The 16,454-nt window shown below is 46.0% G+C and overlaps 1 protein-coding gene across 7 annotated transcripts in view; it reads right to left on the bottom strand.

The window, feature by feature from the left end:
* TENM4 (teneurin transmembrane protein 4) overlaps window positions 1-16,454 on the bottom strand; it is a 736,252-nt gene that overhangs the window by 90,011 nt on the left and 629,787 nt on the right. For all 7 annotated transcript variants that reach the window (XM_036028749.1, XM_028514477.2, XM_036028750.1 and 4 more), the window contains 2 exons: window positions 13,676-13,822; window positions 881-1,097 (listed from right to left, as the gene is read on the bottom strand). In XM_036028749.1, coding sequence (XP_035884642.1) covers window positions 881-1,097; window positions 13,676-13,822 — 364 coding nt within the window. The remainder of the gene's footprint in view (window positions 1-880; window positions 1,098-13,675; window positions 13,823-16,454) is intronic.

Below are 16,454 nucleotides of genomic sequence, written 5' to 3'. Positions count from 1 at the left end.
AAAAGAAATTATTACAAATTTCTCCTTCTTGAATACCTTTTCCTGTTCACAGACCCTGAACTGGGTAACAAAGAACAGAGAGCAGTCATTTGCTGGCTCCTGTGCCCTTTCATGAGCCTGGGTCTTTGCACAATCAGCACCTTGCCCTGGGTCGCCCTCTCCAACCCTTGCCCAGCTATTTTTCATCTTTAAGACTCAGTTCTTAACCAAGTTCTTAACCAAGAACTGAGCTTCCCCTTACCCAGGAACACCTCCTCTATGTTCCCAGAGTCCTCTGGGCTTATTTCTGGACTCTTACACGGAATCTTCTCTTTTTTTATCCCCCAAGTAGTAAACTGTGAGTGACCAGCAAGCAGGGGGTATATTCCATTCATCTCTCTGATTCTAGCACAGGACCTGGCAGAAAAGAGACCTCAGAAAAAAGCTGTCCAGTAGATGACACAATTGAAAACTCGTGAAAGAGTGCGTGGACATTTGGCTTGGGATGTCAGCAGATGTACCCACCCTTGGCCTAACAAGTCTTCTGGACCTCGGTCCTGAGGGTGAAGTGTTAAAGCCCTCAGCTCATCTGTGGAGTGCGGAATCAGTAATAGCTGACTGCAAAGTGGGTATTGATCCAAGATTCCCCCTGGACCTTTGATTTCTCATTCTCCCCATCTATCACTGGGCAGGAACAACAAAACTTTGCTCATAAAAAATTCCAAATGCCTTGGATAGCATATTTTCTAAATGTGGGTATCTGAGGCTCCCCTGACATTCCATTAAAAGCTTTTGATGCCCATCCTCCTGGCACCTTCTCCCCCACCACCCAAATGTTGCCCTGGAGGTGACTCAGTTCTCCCTCAGAGACCCAGACTGGAACTGGGCCCAGTGGACTTACCCTCCATCAAAGGGGTTCTCCCCAGGGATGATGTGAGTGCTGTCCCTTCCCACGAGGAACTTGATGCGGTCGTAGAAGGAGTGCAGGTTCTGCTGGGACACAGGGGCCTGTGTCTCCTGGATGATGTCCAGTGGGTCAGGGGAGCCCAGGCACAGTGGGTTGACATGGCAGAGGGGCTGGAGGCAGCAGTCGGGGTCCATGCAGTCCACCAAGCCATCTGTAGGGGTGACAGAGCATGAGGTTTGCATCACTATGTTCAAAAAGCCACATTTGTCCACAATACCTTCAGTCACTTCTATATTTCCCACTCATTAAATTACTTTATCAAGTGTCAGACTTTTGCTAGGTACCCAGGTGATCCAAGTACTTCAGGTCTGGTCACAAACCACTAGGCTCATAGGATCCAAGTACTTCAGGTCTGGTCACAAACTACATGGACAAGTAGATGTATAGTGGACATGTGCTATTTTTTCAGAGAAATAGAAGGGATTATACATATTAAGACGCAGAGGTAAGAGGACACATTGAACATTGAAGCTGCTAAATTCAAAGGCTGGGCTCAGAAAGGGAGGGGGTTGGAGGAGGAAGGTAAGACTGTTGGGTGTGGGGACAGGGTAGAGAGTTTGCATTTTACCCCAGGGACAATGGGAGCTACTAAAAGGTCTTAAGCAAGGAGAAGCTGGGGGCTCCATGGGGGCGGGGTGGCTGTTGCGGTGGTGCAGGGAAAAATGATGGTTGCTGAGAAGACAGTACTAACAGTGAGGAGTGAGAGGAGTGGATGGTTTTGTGAGACATTTAAGTGGTAAACGCATGAAAACCTGGTGATTGCCTGGCTTTTGGGGGTGAGGAAGGGGCCGTGCAGTAAAGGCTCTGCAACCCTCAGCATCTCTCCCAGCTGCGAAGTAAGTACTGCAGCCCGGCTCTGCCTGCCGTGAGAGCGGCTTTCCGAGTTTACTGTATGGTTTCTAGCGTCTGGCCGAAGTGCCATTAGCAGGGAATTCTCTTTACCACATGGATGGATTTCCTCAGGACTGAAAATCCTATTACAACTTCCAGCTCCCCAAAGTTTAAAGAAAGAAATTCCACCAGACCACAGGTTTTTGCTTGCATTATCCTGAAGTATTTTTACAGGTGTGCCATAGACTAATTTAAAATGGATTACAAGCCCAGGGATTAGAGGATGCTGCCCAAAGCGAGGGGCAGAAAAGTCCAGGGTTATAGTCTGTGTGCTTTGCAGGCAGAGAACAGTCTAAGGGGGCGGAATCAGGTTCTGGGTCTCCTGCTTTGTTAGCTTGTGGCTTCGGGCAAACTTCTGCACCACCCGGGGGCACCAGTCCTGTTCTGGTGTCTCTGTTGTATCCCCAGCACTTGGCATAGGCGTTTCAAACAGGACCAGTAAGTAAATAAATGAATAAAAATTTAATGAATTAAAAAGTGAATAAAAATATGAAGACAAATGATAGTCCATAGGTGCCAGAAAACTATTATCTTTATTCCATTTAATAAATAGTGTGGTATGGTGGGAGGATCAATGAGGCTCAGAGATTGAAGTTCAAGTTCCGGATTGAGTTTCTCTTCTCACACTGAGCCCCAGGCTCCCTCACTTGCGTCTCTGTGGGTCTGCTGCCCACCAGAGTGCTACTGAGTATGCAGTGGCAAGCCTGGATGCCCCGCCCAAGCGGGCAGCACCCCTAAACCCCCTTACCTCAGAGTGGTCATGGCCCCAGGCAACTTACTTGATCTCCCTGAAACCCCATTTTTTTCCTCCTTAATAAATTAGGGACAAAAATCCCCTATATTTCTTGTTCACTTCTACACAGTATCCAAGACCTTATACCCTCCTTGAGGGCAGCACAATGATAAAGGGTATGGATTCCAGAGGCAGACTGTCTGGGGTCAAATTCTGGCTCTGAAACTTATACTGTGTGACCTTGGGCAAGTTACTTAAGGTCCCTGGCTTCAGTTTGTCACATCTCTCACAAGGGGATTATTAGAGTAAGTGTCGTGTAAGTATTTGTTACGTAAATAAACATGTCCCCACATCTAGCAGAGTAATACCAGAATCTGGCATTCAGTTATTGCTGAGTAAGGGGTAGTTCCCCTTCCTGACTCTGAACCTAGAATAGGCTCACTACAGTGAAGGGCCATTTGTCTCTTGTCTGCTCACCTGCCAGATTCATGCTGAGACATGGACAGGTCTCGTCACCCCAGCACAGTCCTGAGTCCTAACCTGTGGCTCCTGTCCCAGTTCCCAGATACACCAGCTAACTGCCTAGCAAAGCACCTGCCTTCTCCTGCAGTCGGCAGGCTCCATCATACTGCCCTGTCAGACGTTGCTTAAACACATAATTACAGCCCAGGCTGAGGGTTATTTGCATTCTGCTATTGATGTTAGCATGACAGATTCGGCTGCCGCATCCATAAGTCGGCAGAAATGGTCCATTATTCAATCCCAGTGAGCAGGGACGTTGACCATTAAATCAGCTAGCACAATTGAAGGTCCGTGAAAAGTCATGGCTAATTTGAAATTTTATTAGCTCTTGCCTGCTCTTGTTTACCACCAAAGCTGTCCCTGGAAGCCAGTCTTTTACCTCTTTATAAACACCCTGCTCTGTGGCACCTTGGAAGGTTATCCTGGAATTATTATTACTGATACTTTTAGTATAAGTGTGATGATGATGATGATGATGATGATGATGACGATCACAGCTACCACTTACGGAGCGACAGGCATTGTGCTAAATGCTTTACAAGGAATGTTTTTAAGGAAAGTGTCACCGAGGCTTCCCAACTCTCTCACTGTCAGCCCCATCACCCCCACTTTAGAGGAAGAACCAGAGGCTCATAGCGGTCAAGTAACTTGGTCACGGTCTCACAGTCAGTCAGTGAAGAAGCTGACTCAGAAATCTGAACACAGTACTTCGTGATGTATGAAAGGTTTTTGAGTCATGAAAAAATTTTTAGGAACTATTTCTTAGGTGGAAAACATGAATTTCTGAGTCTTGCTGAGATGCTGCTCTCCTGGGCACTGTTGGCACCCACGGCAGCCTCCCTTTGCACTCATCTCCGCACTGGTGTAATTTTAACTGTCTCTGTCTCCCTCCCGACACCACGAGCTCCTGCAGATCGGGCTGTCTGACTCATCTCAGGATCCCAGTGTCCATGGCTCTAGCTTTCACCTTCACTCTTGCTTTTGGAATATGGGCTCCCCCATATCCCTTTTCTTTTCCTTTTTAAAGACACTCAGCGGTAAGTTTTAAAAACAAATTGTTCTTGTGGCCAGAGGGCCTTCGTGATGATCTAGTTGGCCATCTTGCTGGACATGAAAGTTTTAGCGAGGGCTTTGAGCTTCAGTTTGCCCATCTGTAAAATGAACAGTCAGATCTTCCTCACAGAGATGCTGGGAGGATTGGGTGAGATCATGGATGTGAAGCACTCAGCTCGATGACCAGCGCCTAAGTGCTTGATAGTTACTGTTAGCTCCTGGCCAGGTGCTTCGGTGGAACAGGTATCGTGATAACAGACCCGCCATTTGGCCCTGTGGTGGCCTCCTCCCCATCCATACGTTTCTGGGCAGCCCTGTCTCATGCAGTCTTGCCTGGGAGAAATGAATTTGATAAACATGGCTATAGCAACATATCTGTAAGTTAGGATGGTAGAGAACTCAGGGGACTTGAAAATTAAGGTCCTCTGAAATGGAGGTATCCCATAAACAGCGCTCTCATGAGAGATCCTGGGACTGGGGAATTGCTCACGGTATGCATCGCAGGTAAGTGATTAATGCCAGGCCAAAAATTCTGTCTGCCTACACCTTCCTATGTTGATGCTCCCTAATCATTCATTCAGCAAATATTTGCTGCATAGTAAATGTGGGCTAAATCTCTGCTAATAGAGACAATCATATTTAAATGACATGTACATATTTTAAAAATGAGTAGAGCCCATAAAATTCTTATCACAGGCTCAATATACAAGACCAGCTTTCAGACAAGTCTCTCTTTATTTTGTATTTGTTATTATTGTTTTTAGTCCCCACCCAAGGATACACTAATTGATTTTAGAGCGGGGAGGGGAGGGGAGAGAGAGAGAGAGAAACATTGATGTGAGAGAGAAACATCCATTGGTTGTCTCCTGTACACACTCTGGCCAGGGATCAAACCCACAGCCTAGGTATGTGCCTTGACTGGGAATTGAACCTACAACCATTTGGTGTATGGGACAACGCTCCAACAAACTGAGCCACCTGGACAGGGCAAGCCCCTCTTTATATTGTCAAATGCAGCACATGGTAGCCTGCAACAGGGCATACAACTGCTCTATAGCAAGAGAGAATCTCCCACAGTTTCACTTTCTTAGGCATAGATGACAATTTTAGAAGAGTTATATTAAGAGGAAAAAGCATGCTTTGGGGACAGAAAAGTAAATTTGGGGGTAAACCAGAAAACATCAATATATAGTTTTTGAGATTCTCAGGCTTTGGCCAGTCTGGAAACATTTACATTCCCAAAACACTTCATATTTCACTCAATTGTATATTACACACACGTTGTTTGACTTAGAAAATGTCCATGTTTCTTCTATTTGCTATTCCTATGGTGAGACCCTCATTATCACAGCAGAAAAACTTAAAAAAGCCTCAAAACACCAACAGGAAAAGAGAATTTTGAAGATTTCTTTTCTCTAAAATTAAAAAAAATTCTCACCCAAGGATGTTTCACTGATTTGAGACACAGAGAGAGGGGGGGGGAGAGAGAGAGAAACATCAATCGGTTGCCTCCCATAGGCACTCTGGCTGGGGATTGAATCCTTTGTGTTGTATGGGATGATGCTCCAACCAACCAAGCCACGCAGCCAGAGCTCCTTCAAGTTTTCAATAAAACCCTCCTAAACTCTAACGCCCAGCTTCTGGTGGAAGTGGAGAGGGGCAGAAGAAAATGTCAGAGGCCATTCAGACTGCTCAAGGCTGGGAGAGGTGAAGCAATGCCACACTCAGCAGTGAGCTCTGGTGGGGGTGGAGGGCAAAGAGAATAAGAAAGGAAATGGCCAGAAAAAAAAAGGCAGAATAGGAATTAAAAAGAAAGATGAAAGAAAGAATAAAGAAGAAAAAGAAGGAAGGCAGGCAGGCAAGGAGAGAGGGGAAAAAAAAGGAGGCCAGGTCACTGAATCATTAAAGGAACATTCCAAAGTGGTTCATGTACTTGTGACCCTTGAACTTGAAGACCCCTGCCCCATGCTGAAATGCTGCAGGGTGCACTGGTTTCTGCTGACATTTCCATCTGCATGCTATCAACGTGAGCATGAGGGCCATGCCATTTCCTCTTGCATCCCTCAGTGCCTATCCTGCTACTGAGTGTCAAATGACCTTAAGAACTAGGGGCAGGAGTATTTGGGAGAAAAATAAATCCAGGCTAGAAGCCTGAAGACCCAGTTCCTTCCCTGGGTCTGCCATTCTCCAGCCATGAGACCTTGGGCGTGTCCCTTCATATGTCTGAGAAGTAATTTATGGGCGTAAAACTGGGATAATAAGCTCTGCCAAACTCTCAGCATTGCTGAAAGGTTCCTAGGTTGGGAAGAGTAAGTGAATTCACTGTAAGAAAATGTTGCTGTCCTCCCCATTCCTGCTGCTGTCCCGGGAGCCTCCTCTGCAGACAGCCGCAGGGGCACAGGGGTGGGTGAAACCCTCTGCCATCCCTTGAAGTCCTGACTAGAAGTGGCTTTCTGCTCATTTTGTTGTGATCTTAATAGCTGCCAGGGATATTGGGCGACTCGCCTCCCTCTATGATGTCAGTGTCCTCGTCTGTAAAATGGAAGGTCAATGGGACAGCCTCTGAAGCTAACCTGCCTGACAGCTACCTTCTGGCCTTCATAGGCCCCAGGCCCTTTTCCTCTGGTGGCTGGCTACCAGCTGTAACTTTCGCAGAGAGTGAAAGGTGTGCATGAGTGTTCTACTGAAGGTGGTCAGCGAGCCTTCCCATCTCTACAAACGAGGACGCTGGGGCTCAGGTTAAGTGATATACCTGTCGTCACACTGCTAATAAAATGGCAGAGTTGGGAATTTGCTCCCCTATCTTTCTCCAAGTCCAGCTGTTAGGTCTATTTCTCTATCCTGTCCCCCTCTACAGAGGGCAGGAACTGGCTTGTTTTATTTCCGCATCCCAAATGCATAGCATAGTGCCTTGCACACAAAGCACTGTAGTTGTTGAATGAGGGAAAAAAAACGAATGAATGATTATGTGAGAATCCCAAATGGATCAGTCTGGCAGGGTCCACTGAGGGCCGTGGGATGTAATGAAGCCAGCCCTTCCTGGAAGAACTGGTTCCTCTCCTTAGAAAGAAGGCACAGGGGGCAGGCCTGTTCTGTTCTTTTAGCACCTGTCATGTGGTTGGCAGGCCCTGTGTTGGGCACTGGACAGTCAGTCATGCCTCCAAAGGATTCAGTTTGGTTGGTCAGACAACAGAGTGATGGAAAAGAAGGAAGTGGGGAATGGGAGGGGCTGTGGAAGGCCAACAGTGGGAACCCAAATCAGGCTGGGGACCAGAATATTTCCTGGAAGAAAGAATGCTTAAACAGAGACTAGAAAGATGGACAAGAAGCCAAAAGGAAAATGGAGCTGGGGGCAGGTTGGGGATATTTGTGGGCTAGTACACTCTTTGCACTATTGTTGTTTGCGTGGTTCCTTAAATTGATAGTCCTGTGGACAGTGTATAACAAGTCCATCTGTCTCTCTGCAGGCTTAACTCCTCCCCCACTCCACAGCTCATCAGCCAACCTCATCGCACTACTGTCAGCAGTCTGGCCACAGAGCTGTTTCACCGGCTGTGAGCAGCATGTGGGAGGCCCTAGGGGGTGGAGGGTGGAATGAGCCTCTTTTTCTGCACACATCTGGGAGAAGTTTTTGTCATTTACTATAATAAATTCTCTGCCTTCTTTGAAAAGGCTTGCAAAATCTTTATCTGTCCCTTAGAACACAGGATTTTTAAAGGTCAATTTCTCTTATCTCTTATCACAGGAAACATGGTTTTAGAGATAGTCTGAAGGGTGAACAAATTCTATGGCTTTATGTGAATTCTCCATCCCGGCAATGGGAGGTGAGCAGGAGAAAGGACAGAGCGCTTTGTTCTCAGTTTTCCTGAGGTTCTCCATCCAGACTGCACTGATCAACGGTCTAAATTGCAATCCGTGATTATTCTTCACGGGACCAGCACTGCCTAAAGAAATGATCACACCTTGGAGCTTATGGAAGATTCTTTATCAAAAGAGGTCTGGTTAAACTCCAGTGACAATTTATCCTGGGTTCTTTTTAAACACTGGTTCCATCCTTATCCTCGCTCTCCCACTGTGTGGCTTTGAGCAAAGAATGTCAGCTCGCCGAGCCTCGGTTTCCCTGCATGTCAGTGTCTGCCTTGCAAGTGGGGTGAGGGCTGGTGATCATGGGCAGAGTCCCGCACAGCACCTGGCACCTCGGGATGCTCTCTAAACAACGGCTACTGTTTTACTTTGCATACATTTATATTTTTTCCTTCTATAAATGGGCGTGACAATTTGAAATACAAATTTTAATCCAGAAATAAAAAAAGGTCACGATACATTACTATATGGAGAAAGAGTATAATTCTAAGTGAAAAAAGTAGAATATAAACTTTTATAGAGTATAATTTCAATGTTTAAGAACGATAATTTATATATAAATACACATTTATTTCATAATAAACATCATGTTCCTGTGATTATAGGTGGAAAGGAGCAGTAGAAAGGGAGCCGACATTGCAGGTGATGAAGTTGAATGGCTCATTCAAGGTCGTGCACTGGCAAAAGGGGGAGCCAGGATGTCAGTCTAACCTGGGGATGGACCCTCTACCTCGAATCACTGAGCTGTGTTGTCTCTCAGGCACTTTAAATATATCACCTATAATATATTTCAGTATGTAATCACAGCAACCCTGCCAGGTAGGCTTATTACCTTTATAGACACTTAGCATGTTTGGGCAACGTTTTAATGTCTGTGAAATGGGCATGAAAAAAACATCCATCAAAGTCTATGTGACGGCACTTCATACAGGGCTTGACAAAGGAGCAGAAATAGGCACACCTTGTTCGCCAAGTGGGGTGCACCAAGGGATTCACTTTGGGGAGTCAGGGCCTCGGTGCCTGCCCGCCCTGCAGGTCCCTCCCACCAACTGTGCCCTGGGTGAAATCTGGAGGCCTTCGAGACTGACACAGCAGGCTTGACAGGGTCCCCGGAGGCTGGGTGTCACTGAGATCCATTCGGGATCTGTTTTTTGTTTTTAAATCTAGACAACAACCATAAAGGAAAACAAAAACAAAACAATAACGCTAAAGCCAACTCAGCCATATTGTGTAACTTTTAATTTTTTTGGTCTCATACTTTAAAAACACTGCAACTGCATTCTTAATGAAGCTTGAAATTCAGGTTTAATTTGGAAAGGATTGCTTTAAGCCTAGCAAATTGGGAAAGAAGAGAAACCAGGAGTTCTCAGATAACTTAAAGAACCACAGCTGAGTTTACAGTAGAGCAATAAGTCTGAACTCTGGGCACAGTGAAAACGCTCTAATGTGGCCAGACCTCACAATCTACAGCAGAAATGCCCCCCTGCAGGCTGTGAGACATGAGCAAAATACTTCTGCTCCTCAGGCCCTGGTGTCCCCATCATAAGGACATAGTAAGGGGCAAACAATACCGCAGGCCTCCCAGTGATGCTGGGTGGACACGCAATTGCTTCGCAAACTGTAAAATGACATACAAGTTATCCTCCTCATACTCTGGCTGGCTTTGTGATACTATTGTAGCCTATTTAAATTCAAGTAAGTGCCCACACTACATTTCTGGGAGGAGAGTAAATCAATCACTAGGAGAAGGTAGACGTCCTCTAGGCTCACAGGGCTACATGGAATGGCTCCGGAGTCTTGGCTCTCAGTCCAGGCTGTATTAATGACTTTCTTTGTGACTTTTTTTTTAAAATTGAATTTATTGGGGTGACATTGGTTAATACAATTATACAGGTTTCAGGTGTCCAATTCTGTAATACACCATCTATATATTGTATTGTGTGTTCACCACCCAAGTCAAGTCTCCTTCCATCACCATTTATCCCTCATTTACCCTCTTCTACCTCCCCCTCCTCCCCTCTTCTCCAGCAATCACCATACTGTCGTCTGCGTCCACGAGCCTTTCTTTTTTTTTCCTTTGCTCAATCCCTTTACCTTTCTCACCCTCCCCTCTGACAGCTATCAGTCTGTTCTCTGTATCCATTAAGTTTGTCTCCACTTTGTTAGTTTACACTGTTCATTAGTTTCCATATCTGAGTGAGATCACATGGTACTTGTTTTTCTCAGACTGGCTTATTTCACTCAGCATAATGTTCTCCAGGTCCATCCCTGCTGTCACAGAGGGTAATGATGTCACATTCCCTCTCTGAAACGTGCAGGGGAGTAGAAGAAGGGAGCTGGAGTCGATGCCCTGTCTCTTCCAGTTCTGTTACGACTTGAAAACCTGCTAATTCCCTCTCCAAGCCGCTGAGTCATATGAGCCAAGAATAACCACTCAGCAGGACTCTTAACACTTTTTCCCCCACCCTGACTGACTTATTTGGGATTATACTGCATCCCACATCATAGCTGAAATAAAGGCACTTCTTTCATTCTGCTTCCATTCAATTTAGTTGCTTGGGTATCATTACTTCCAAATGACTGTGAGCTTCCTGATGGAAACAGACTAGGCCATGTTCATTGGTCTTTACACCCCCTCAGAAAGGAGCGTGGAGACTTGTAGACAGCAGGAGCCCAACAAATGTGTGCTTGACTCAACTGAAAACAGCCCAGAGCTACATATGGCTCACTCTTGTGCTGCCTTGTTCAGCCTGCCCTGTTTTTTCCTCCACTAACACTGTCCCCATTTGGCGAAGACCCAGAGTGATAGAGAGGCCAGTGGGGAGGGCCCTCTCTCTGCCAGCATGGTTTGTTTCATTTGTGTCATCGTGCAAAGCAGGGACCCCCTGCACTTTCCTTTGGATTGCCCCAAACGGTGGAGAAGCCGCCAAACTGAAAGGGCCCTGAGGTGGCATGTCTCCTCATTTCATAGTCAAAACCCAAGGCTGAGCCCCCTCAATAATCTGGTCTTTCCAGCTAGTTGTCTTCCCGGCTAGACTGGAAGCCTCACAGGAGCTCACAGGAGCAGGACCATATCAAGGTCCTGGTGGAATATCCCGGCATTTGATAGCATCAGCTGAATGAGTGGATGCTCCTTCAGCACAGCAACAATCCTCTGCCACACTCCTGTGTGCTGTTTCTCCCTCCCTCCAGGCTGTGAATTTCACAGGGGCAGGGACTGTGTCTTATCTCTCTCTGAGGCCCCAGGACCCAGGACAGGACCACGTGCTGAGCAGACATTCAGTTAATGTTTGTTGAGTAAGTGAATGAACTCGGGTTACAGGGCTGCTGTTATATGGCTTTTCTAAAAAGTAAAAGCACCTTGCAGCCTATAACATGCTTCATAAATGTAAGCAAAAATTGGGGGTTTTCTGATTGTTCTTTTCTAGCCCCTCCTGGCTCATCTGCCAGAGCAGCTGGAGGAAGCTCTGCTCCTTTGGGGTCTGGATCAGCCGTGTTTCCCTCTTTCTCCCACCAAAGCTGTGGGGCTATGGACTTCCCCCCGCCATGTAAACACGGGTGAGTTCTAGTGCTGGGAGGGCTGGCTTGGAGGGTTAGTTACAGAGGAAACCCGGGACTATATTATACATGAGAAAATAAATGAACCTTGATTTATAACCTATTTTTGTGTGTGTGCTATGGGGGAGATGCACTCTCTCCCCACATTTCTCAAGGACATTCAGTTCTCTTGCTGCCTAGCTGTTCAATAGCTGTTGAAGGCCTTGGCCAAGACCCTGGGCTCTTGAGAAGAGAATGACTTCCTGGTGCTGTGTCTCTGCCCCTCTCTCCTACTGCGTGAATTTCCTGTTGGTCACTGCTATTGTGTCTACACAGGCAAAATGAAGGGGACTGTGGAGGGAATTATGCACATAATGTAGGTTAACATCTCTTTCCTATGAAAAGCAAGTATTATTATACTTCTTACCTGAAGACCACTGGTATCACCAAGGGAAACTTGGTGCCTTTCCCTGCTTAGCCTGCCTTTGCCATAAGGATCTCTCTGGACGGAAAGCCCTTTCCTTTCTGGAAACGCTGCCCTGCTCAGGTATCACCTCCCTGATGAATGTCTGCCCACTCCCACAGCACAAATATCCAACTCTACAGCCCTGCCTATGAGCATCCATTAGCACTCAACTTTAGGTCATTCCTATTCTACTCATCTGCGTACCTGGAGTACAGGGACAAGGCTTCTTCATCTCTATGCCTTGAGCCTGGCCCTACTACAGGAGTTCTGAATATTTATGGAGCACAAGAATTAATGAACTCCACAAATTTCAGACTGATTAAGGGACATTTCAGCCCTGTAAGGTGTCAGAAGAGAACATGCACAATACTGTCTCTGCCGGGGAACCAAGGCCCAGGCCCACGAGAGACTGTTGACAATTACTCCATGGACCTGGGCCTGGGTGGACAGGCCCGACCACCTCCTGGATGCAGGCAGCTGATGGAAGGAATGAAAAGTGGCTCAGACAAAGACCAGCAGTCTGAAACAGTCCTTTCCAGGTTGCTACAGCCAGCTCAAGGCAAATAAATGAACCAGAGTAATCACAACAGCACACAATTGGCCTTTTAATCCTTATGGTGCTTTGAGATTATAGAATCATGCTAAGTAGAAAATTCCAATGGGTGGGATACAGACTTCCTGGTGTGCTGATTTCCTGTTCTGTGGTGTACTAGACAGTCCCCGGCATGGACGTGAGGGAGCCACATAAACACATTTGGATGAGGCCCAATGGTAGGCCTGCATTAGAAAGGGAGGTTAACTGTTTCAACTTTTTTCATATTTCTGTGTTTTTATGGTCAGGAAGAATCAGTCCATTTTCCAAGTGGGAAAGTAGAGCACATTATGGTTGTATTTATCCAAGTTTATACAGCAGAAAGATGGAGGCTAATTACAGCTCTAATGCAAGGACTGGAAGGTTTTCATCATCCAACCACTTCATTCTACAAATAGGAAGCACAAGGCCCAGAGACATCGCGTAGCTTGCCTGAGGATATACAGGGAGTCAAATAACTGGGTTTAGAGCCCTGATCTTCTCACTCTCAGGTAATAAATGTTTCACAAGATGAGGCTTCCTTTCCTTAGGGTTTTGACTATCCAGCACTTTGAAAAAAAAAAAAAACCCAATAGCAAAGAAAAATTCTATTACAAGCTCACAGGGGCAGAAGGTGGCCCCCAATGTGCTTGTTGAGGGTTACCACCACAATCAGAGATGAAACCTTGACCCAAGGCAACCCTGCCTTGGAGAAGTATCCTTTCAGCCACTTCCTGTGACCCAGAATTGGATGGCCTTGTCCACTCCCAGTGAGGGGATCTCATAGCTTTGTCAGGCAACTCATTCCACTATTGAACTGTTAGAAAATTTTTTGTTCCATATGCTTTCTCCTCTGCACTCACTGTTGGATGGCAATTAATTTTATTTACTTATTTTTAATTAATTCAAATGGAAAAACTAGGGATGTGTACTCATTCCCTAGACCACATGGACAGTTTTATGTCTGCCCTGAAGGCCTCCTTGATTGGTCAGCTGGTGTATTGGTGGCCTGTTTACTCATGATGCCCACCGTCTACCTGGAGTCTCCCCCAACCCAGAGCTGCTCGGGACTCATGGGTGCCACAGCCTTACCTCCATCGTTGTCTTTGCTGTCACCACAGGCGGTCTCCATGGACGTGTCACAGCCAGCTCCTCTCCAGCCCAGCTGGCAGACGCAGTGCCACCCATTCAGGTCCAAGGTGCATCTGCCGTTGCCATTGCACAACCCAGGGCAGCCCTCTGCAAGGCAAAGCACATGGAATTGCGGTCTGATCGTCCACGGCCAAGGGCAGGCACACACACTCATACTCCACCTGCAAACTGACAGAAATGCTTTCACATCCATCAGCACATTGGTGCCCTGAGCACCCAGGGAGGCTGGTATCATTAGGAACTGCCACTGCACTGAGAGGCAGCCAGGACTCAGAGGTGGAAAACTTGCTAAGGCTGCACAGTCAGGAGGTGGCACAGTCAGAAGTGGCAGGAACAGGTCTGAAACCCACACCTCCTGCATCTAAAATCTCCCCTTTCAAAAGTGATCAGGACTGTAGAGTAGGAATCAGTGGATGTGGGTCTGTTGGAATCTGACCAATGGCACTTTCGGTCTGATCCTTGCTCCTCGTTCACTCGTTTTTCCTGTCCGTGGCAGCTGTCTGGGACAAAGCGATCATTTCTCTGTTTACTCCTCATATTCCCTCAGCACCCTGGGTCTCCTTCTAAAGGCTATACCTTTTTCCAGCTCTTGTTTCTAGATCACCTGTACTGGACCATAGGCTTTTTGTTTATTTTGTCCTATTTTCTGCTAAACAACTGTCTTTGCTCTTGAGGACGAGTCCCTGCATCTTTTTCTTCCCATCTTGTCTGCAGTCACTAACAAGGGCTCTCGCCCCAGAGCAGCCCTGATGACGGACATTAGCGAGGCTACCCAGGGCTGCCTGCAATTACTAATGCAGACTCGGGCAGGCTGCCCTTCTCTAACTTTGTTCATCTGTACATCTGCCTGCCTGTCATTCATTATGCACCTCCTCTGAGCTAGCACTGGAGGATGAATAAGACCTAGTTCTTATTCTTGAGAAGCATGTAGCTTATGAAAGGAGACAGATTTGTATAAGCAAAATATTTCACTGCTAAGTGTCCTAAGGGAGATGTACAAAATATGGTGGGAACCTAACACAGGAGCGGCCATCTGTCTGAGAGGGCCGCATATGATTTAATCAAGAAGTGTCAGGCAGTATTTAGACTCTGTCTTGCTTCTGCTTTGACTATATCACAAGGTGGGGAGTTTTTATTACTATTCAAATAGATTTACAGGTTTTTGATGACCACCTTTTCAAACTCCTCTTTCTGAGCATGTGGCTTAGAAATCAATGTCAGAAAATCTGGTAAATTACTTGGTTCACTTCAGTTTCTATTTTGCCACTTGTTTTCATTCAAGTCTGCATTTTAACAAACCTGCCAAACCCTGTCTTCGAGGGGCTATCAAGAAACCACCTTTCCCTGGCAAGCGTTCATGTCTTCTCTCTGCCTGTGCTCAGTCTCAGGGAAAGGTATAGATGTGAAAGCACTCTGTCGTCTACAAAAATCTATTATTATGAGCAACTGACTGCTACAAATATGGCTACAAACTGAATTTTCTGCCATGAAATAACTGAAAATCACCCCCCCCTTTTTTTTTTCAAAAGGACAAATGTGAATGTTGCCATCCAGGATGAGGCCTAGACCAAGGTAGGCATTCCCTGAGTGGCCGACCAATTGGAACCTAAAACTTTAGTGTTTCAGGGACTGTTGATAGTTGACTGTTAATAACAAAGTAAAAGAAAAGAACTTTTCAGTTCCCAATGAACTTTTCTTTTCATAAATGCTCTTTTACGAGATGTTCACACAGCAAACAATCAATCAATCTGGCCACTGTGTTTTCCATTCTATGGAAGAAACATTTATTGAGTGTGTACACCAAGCCTAGGAGGGCTTCCTCCAGAAGTTTAGAAGCAAGTGTAGGCTACATGGTCTTTGCAGAGTAGCCTGTTGGGAAACGTGAGACAGATGTCACCAGCACCGCCACCCAAAAGTGACAGAGAAAGCAGTTGCAAAAGCACAGGAGCAGTGCTGGGACGTGCAGGTGACTACTCAGGTATTCTAATTTGGAAGCCAACATCAGCCACCCATCCTGATCTGAACAGTTACAGACTCCCTCATTCCTCAATTAGTCCCATTCAAATGTTTGTCCATTCAGCTGGGACTTGCTGTTGATTAAACCTTATTTGCATTTGAAATCAGTCTTGGGAGGAAACAGGGTCCAAATGTTAAGAATGGTAGTTTTTTTTTTTTCTTGCTCTAAGATATAGCCCCTTGTAACACGCCAAGAACATCTCGTGAGCAGTAGCACAAGCTTGGGGACTGTAACAAAGGCTGGCTCTGCCACTCAGTGGCTTGTGAGTCTAGGCAACATTTCGTTCTTTGAGCCTTGGTCAACTTACAAATTAGGGTTGTCAGGAGGATTACATAAGATCATGTAGGCATGGTGAACAAAGCCTGACTTATGGCTCGAACACAATATTTGAGTCTTCTACTCACTTTTACCTACTGTTTTGAGTGACATTGTAAGTTGTACCCATAACCTCAGGCAGGGCTTATAGAAAGGCAAAACAGAAAACTGAGGCAGTTATTTATATCAGAGTCAGCAAACTTTTTCTATCAAGTTCCAGTTAATAAATATTTTAGGTTTGTAAGCCATAAGGTCTCTGTTGCAATAACCTAACTCTGTCCTAGTAGCTTGAAAACAGCCACATACAATTTACAAATGAATGAGCATGGCTGCATTCCAACACAACTTTATTTAAAAAAAACATGTGATGAGCCAGATTTGGTCTGT

Source organism: Phyllostomus discolor, chromosome 6 (assembly GCF_004126475.2).
Source record: "Phyllostomus discolor isolate MPI-MPIP mPhyDis1 chromosome 6, mPhyDis1.pri.v3, whole genome shotgun sequence".
Lineage (NCBI taxonomy): Eukaryota > Metazoa > Chordata > Mammalia > Chiroptera > Phyllostomidae > Phyllostomus > Phyllostomus discolor.
Note: the sequence above shows the minus strand (reverse complement) of the source record. Positions and strands in the feature narration are given on the sequence as shown.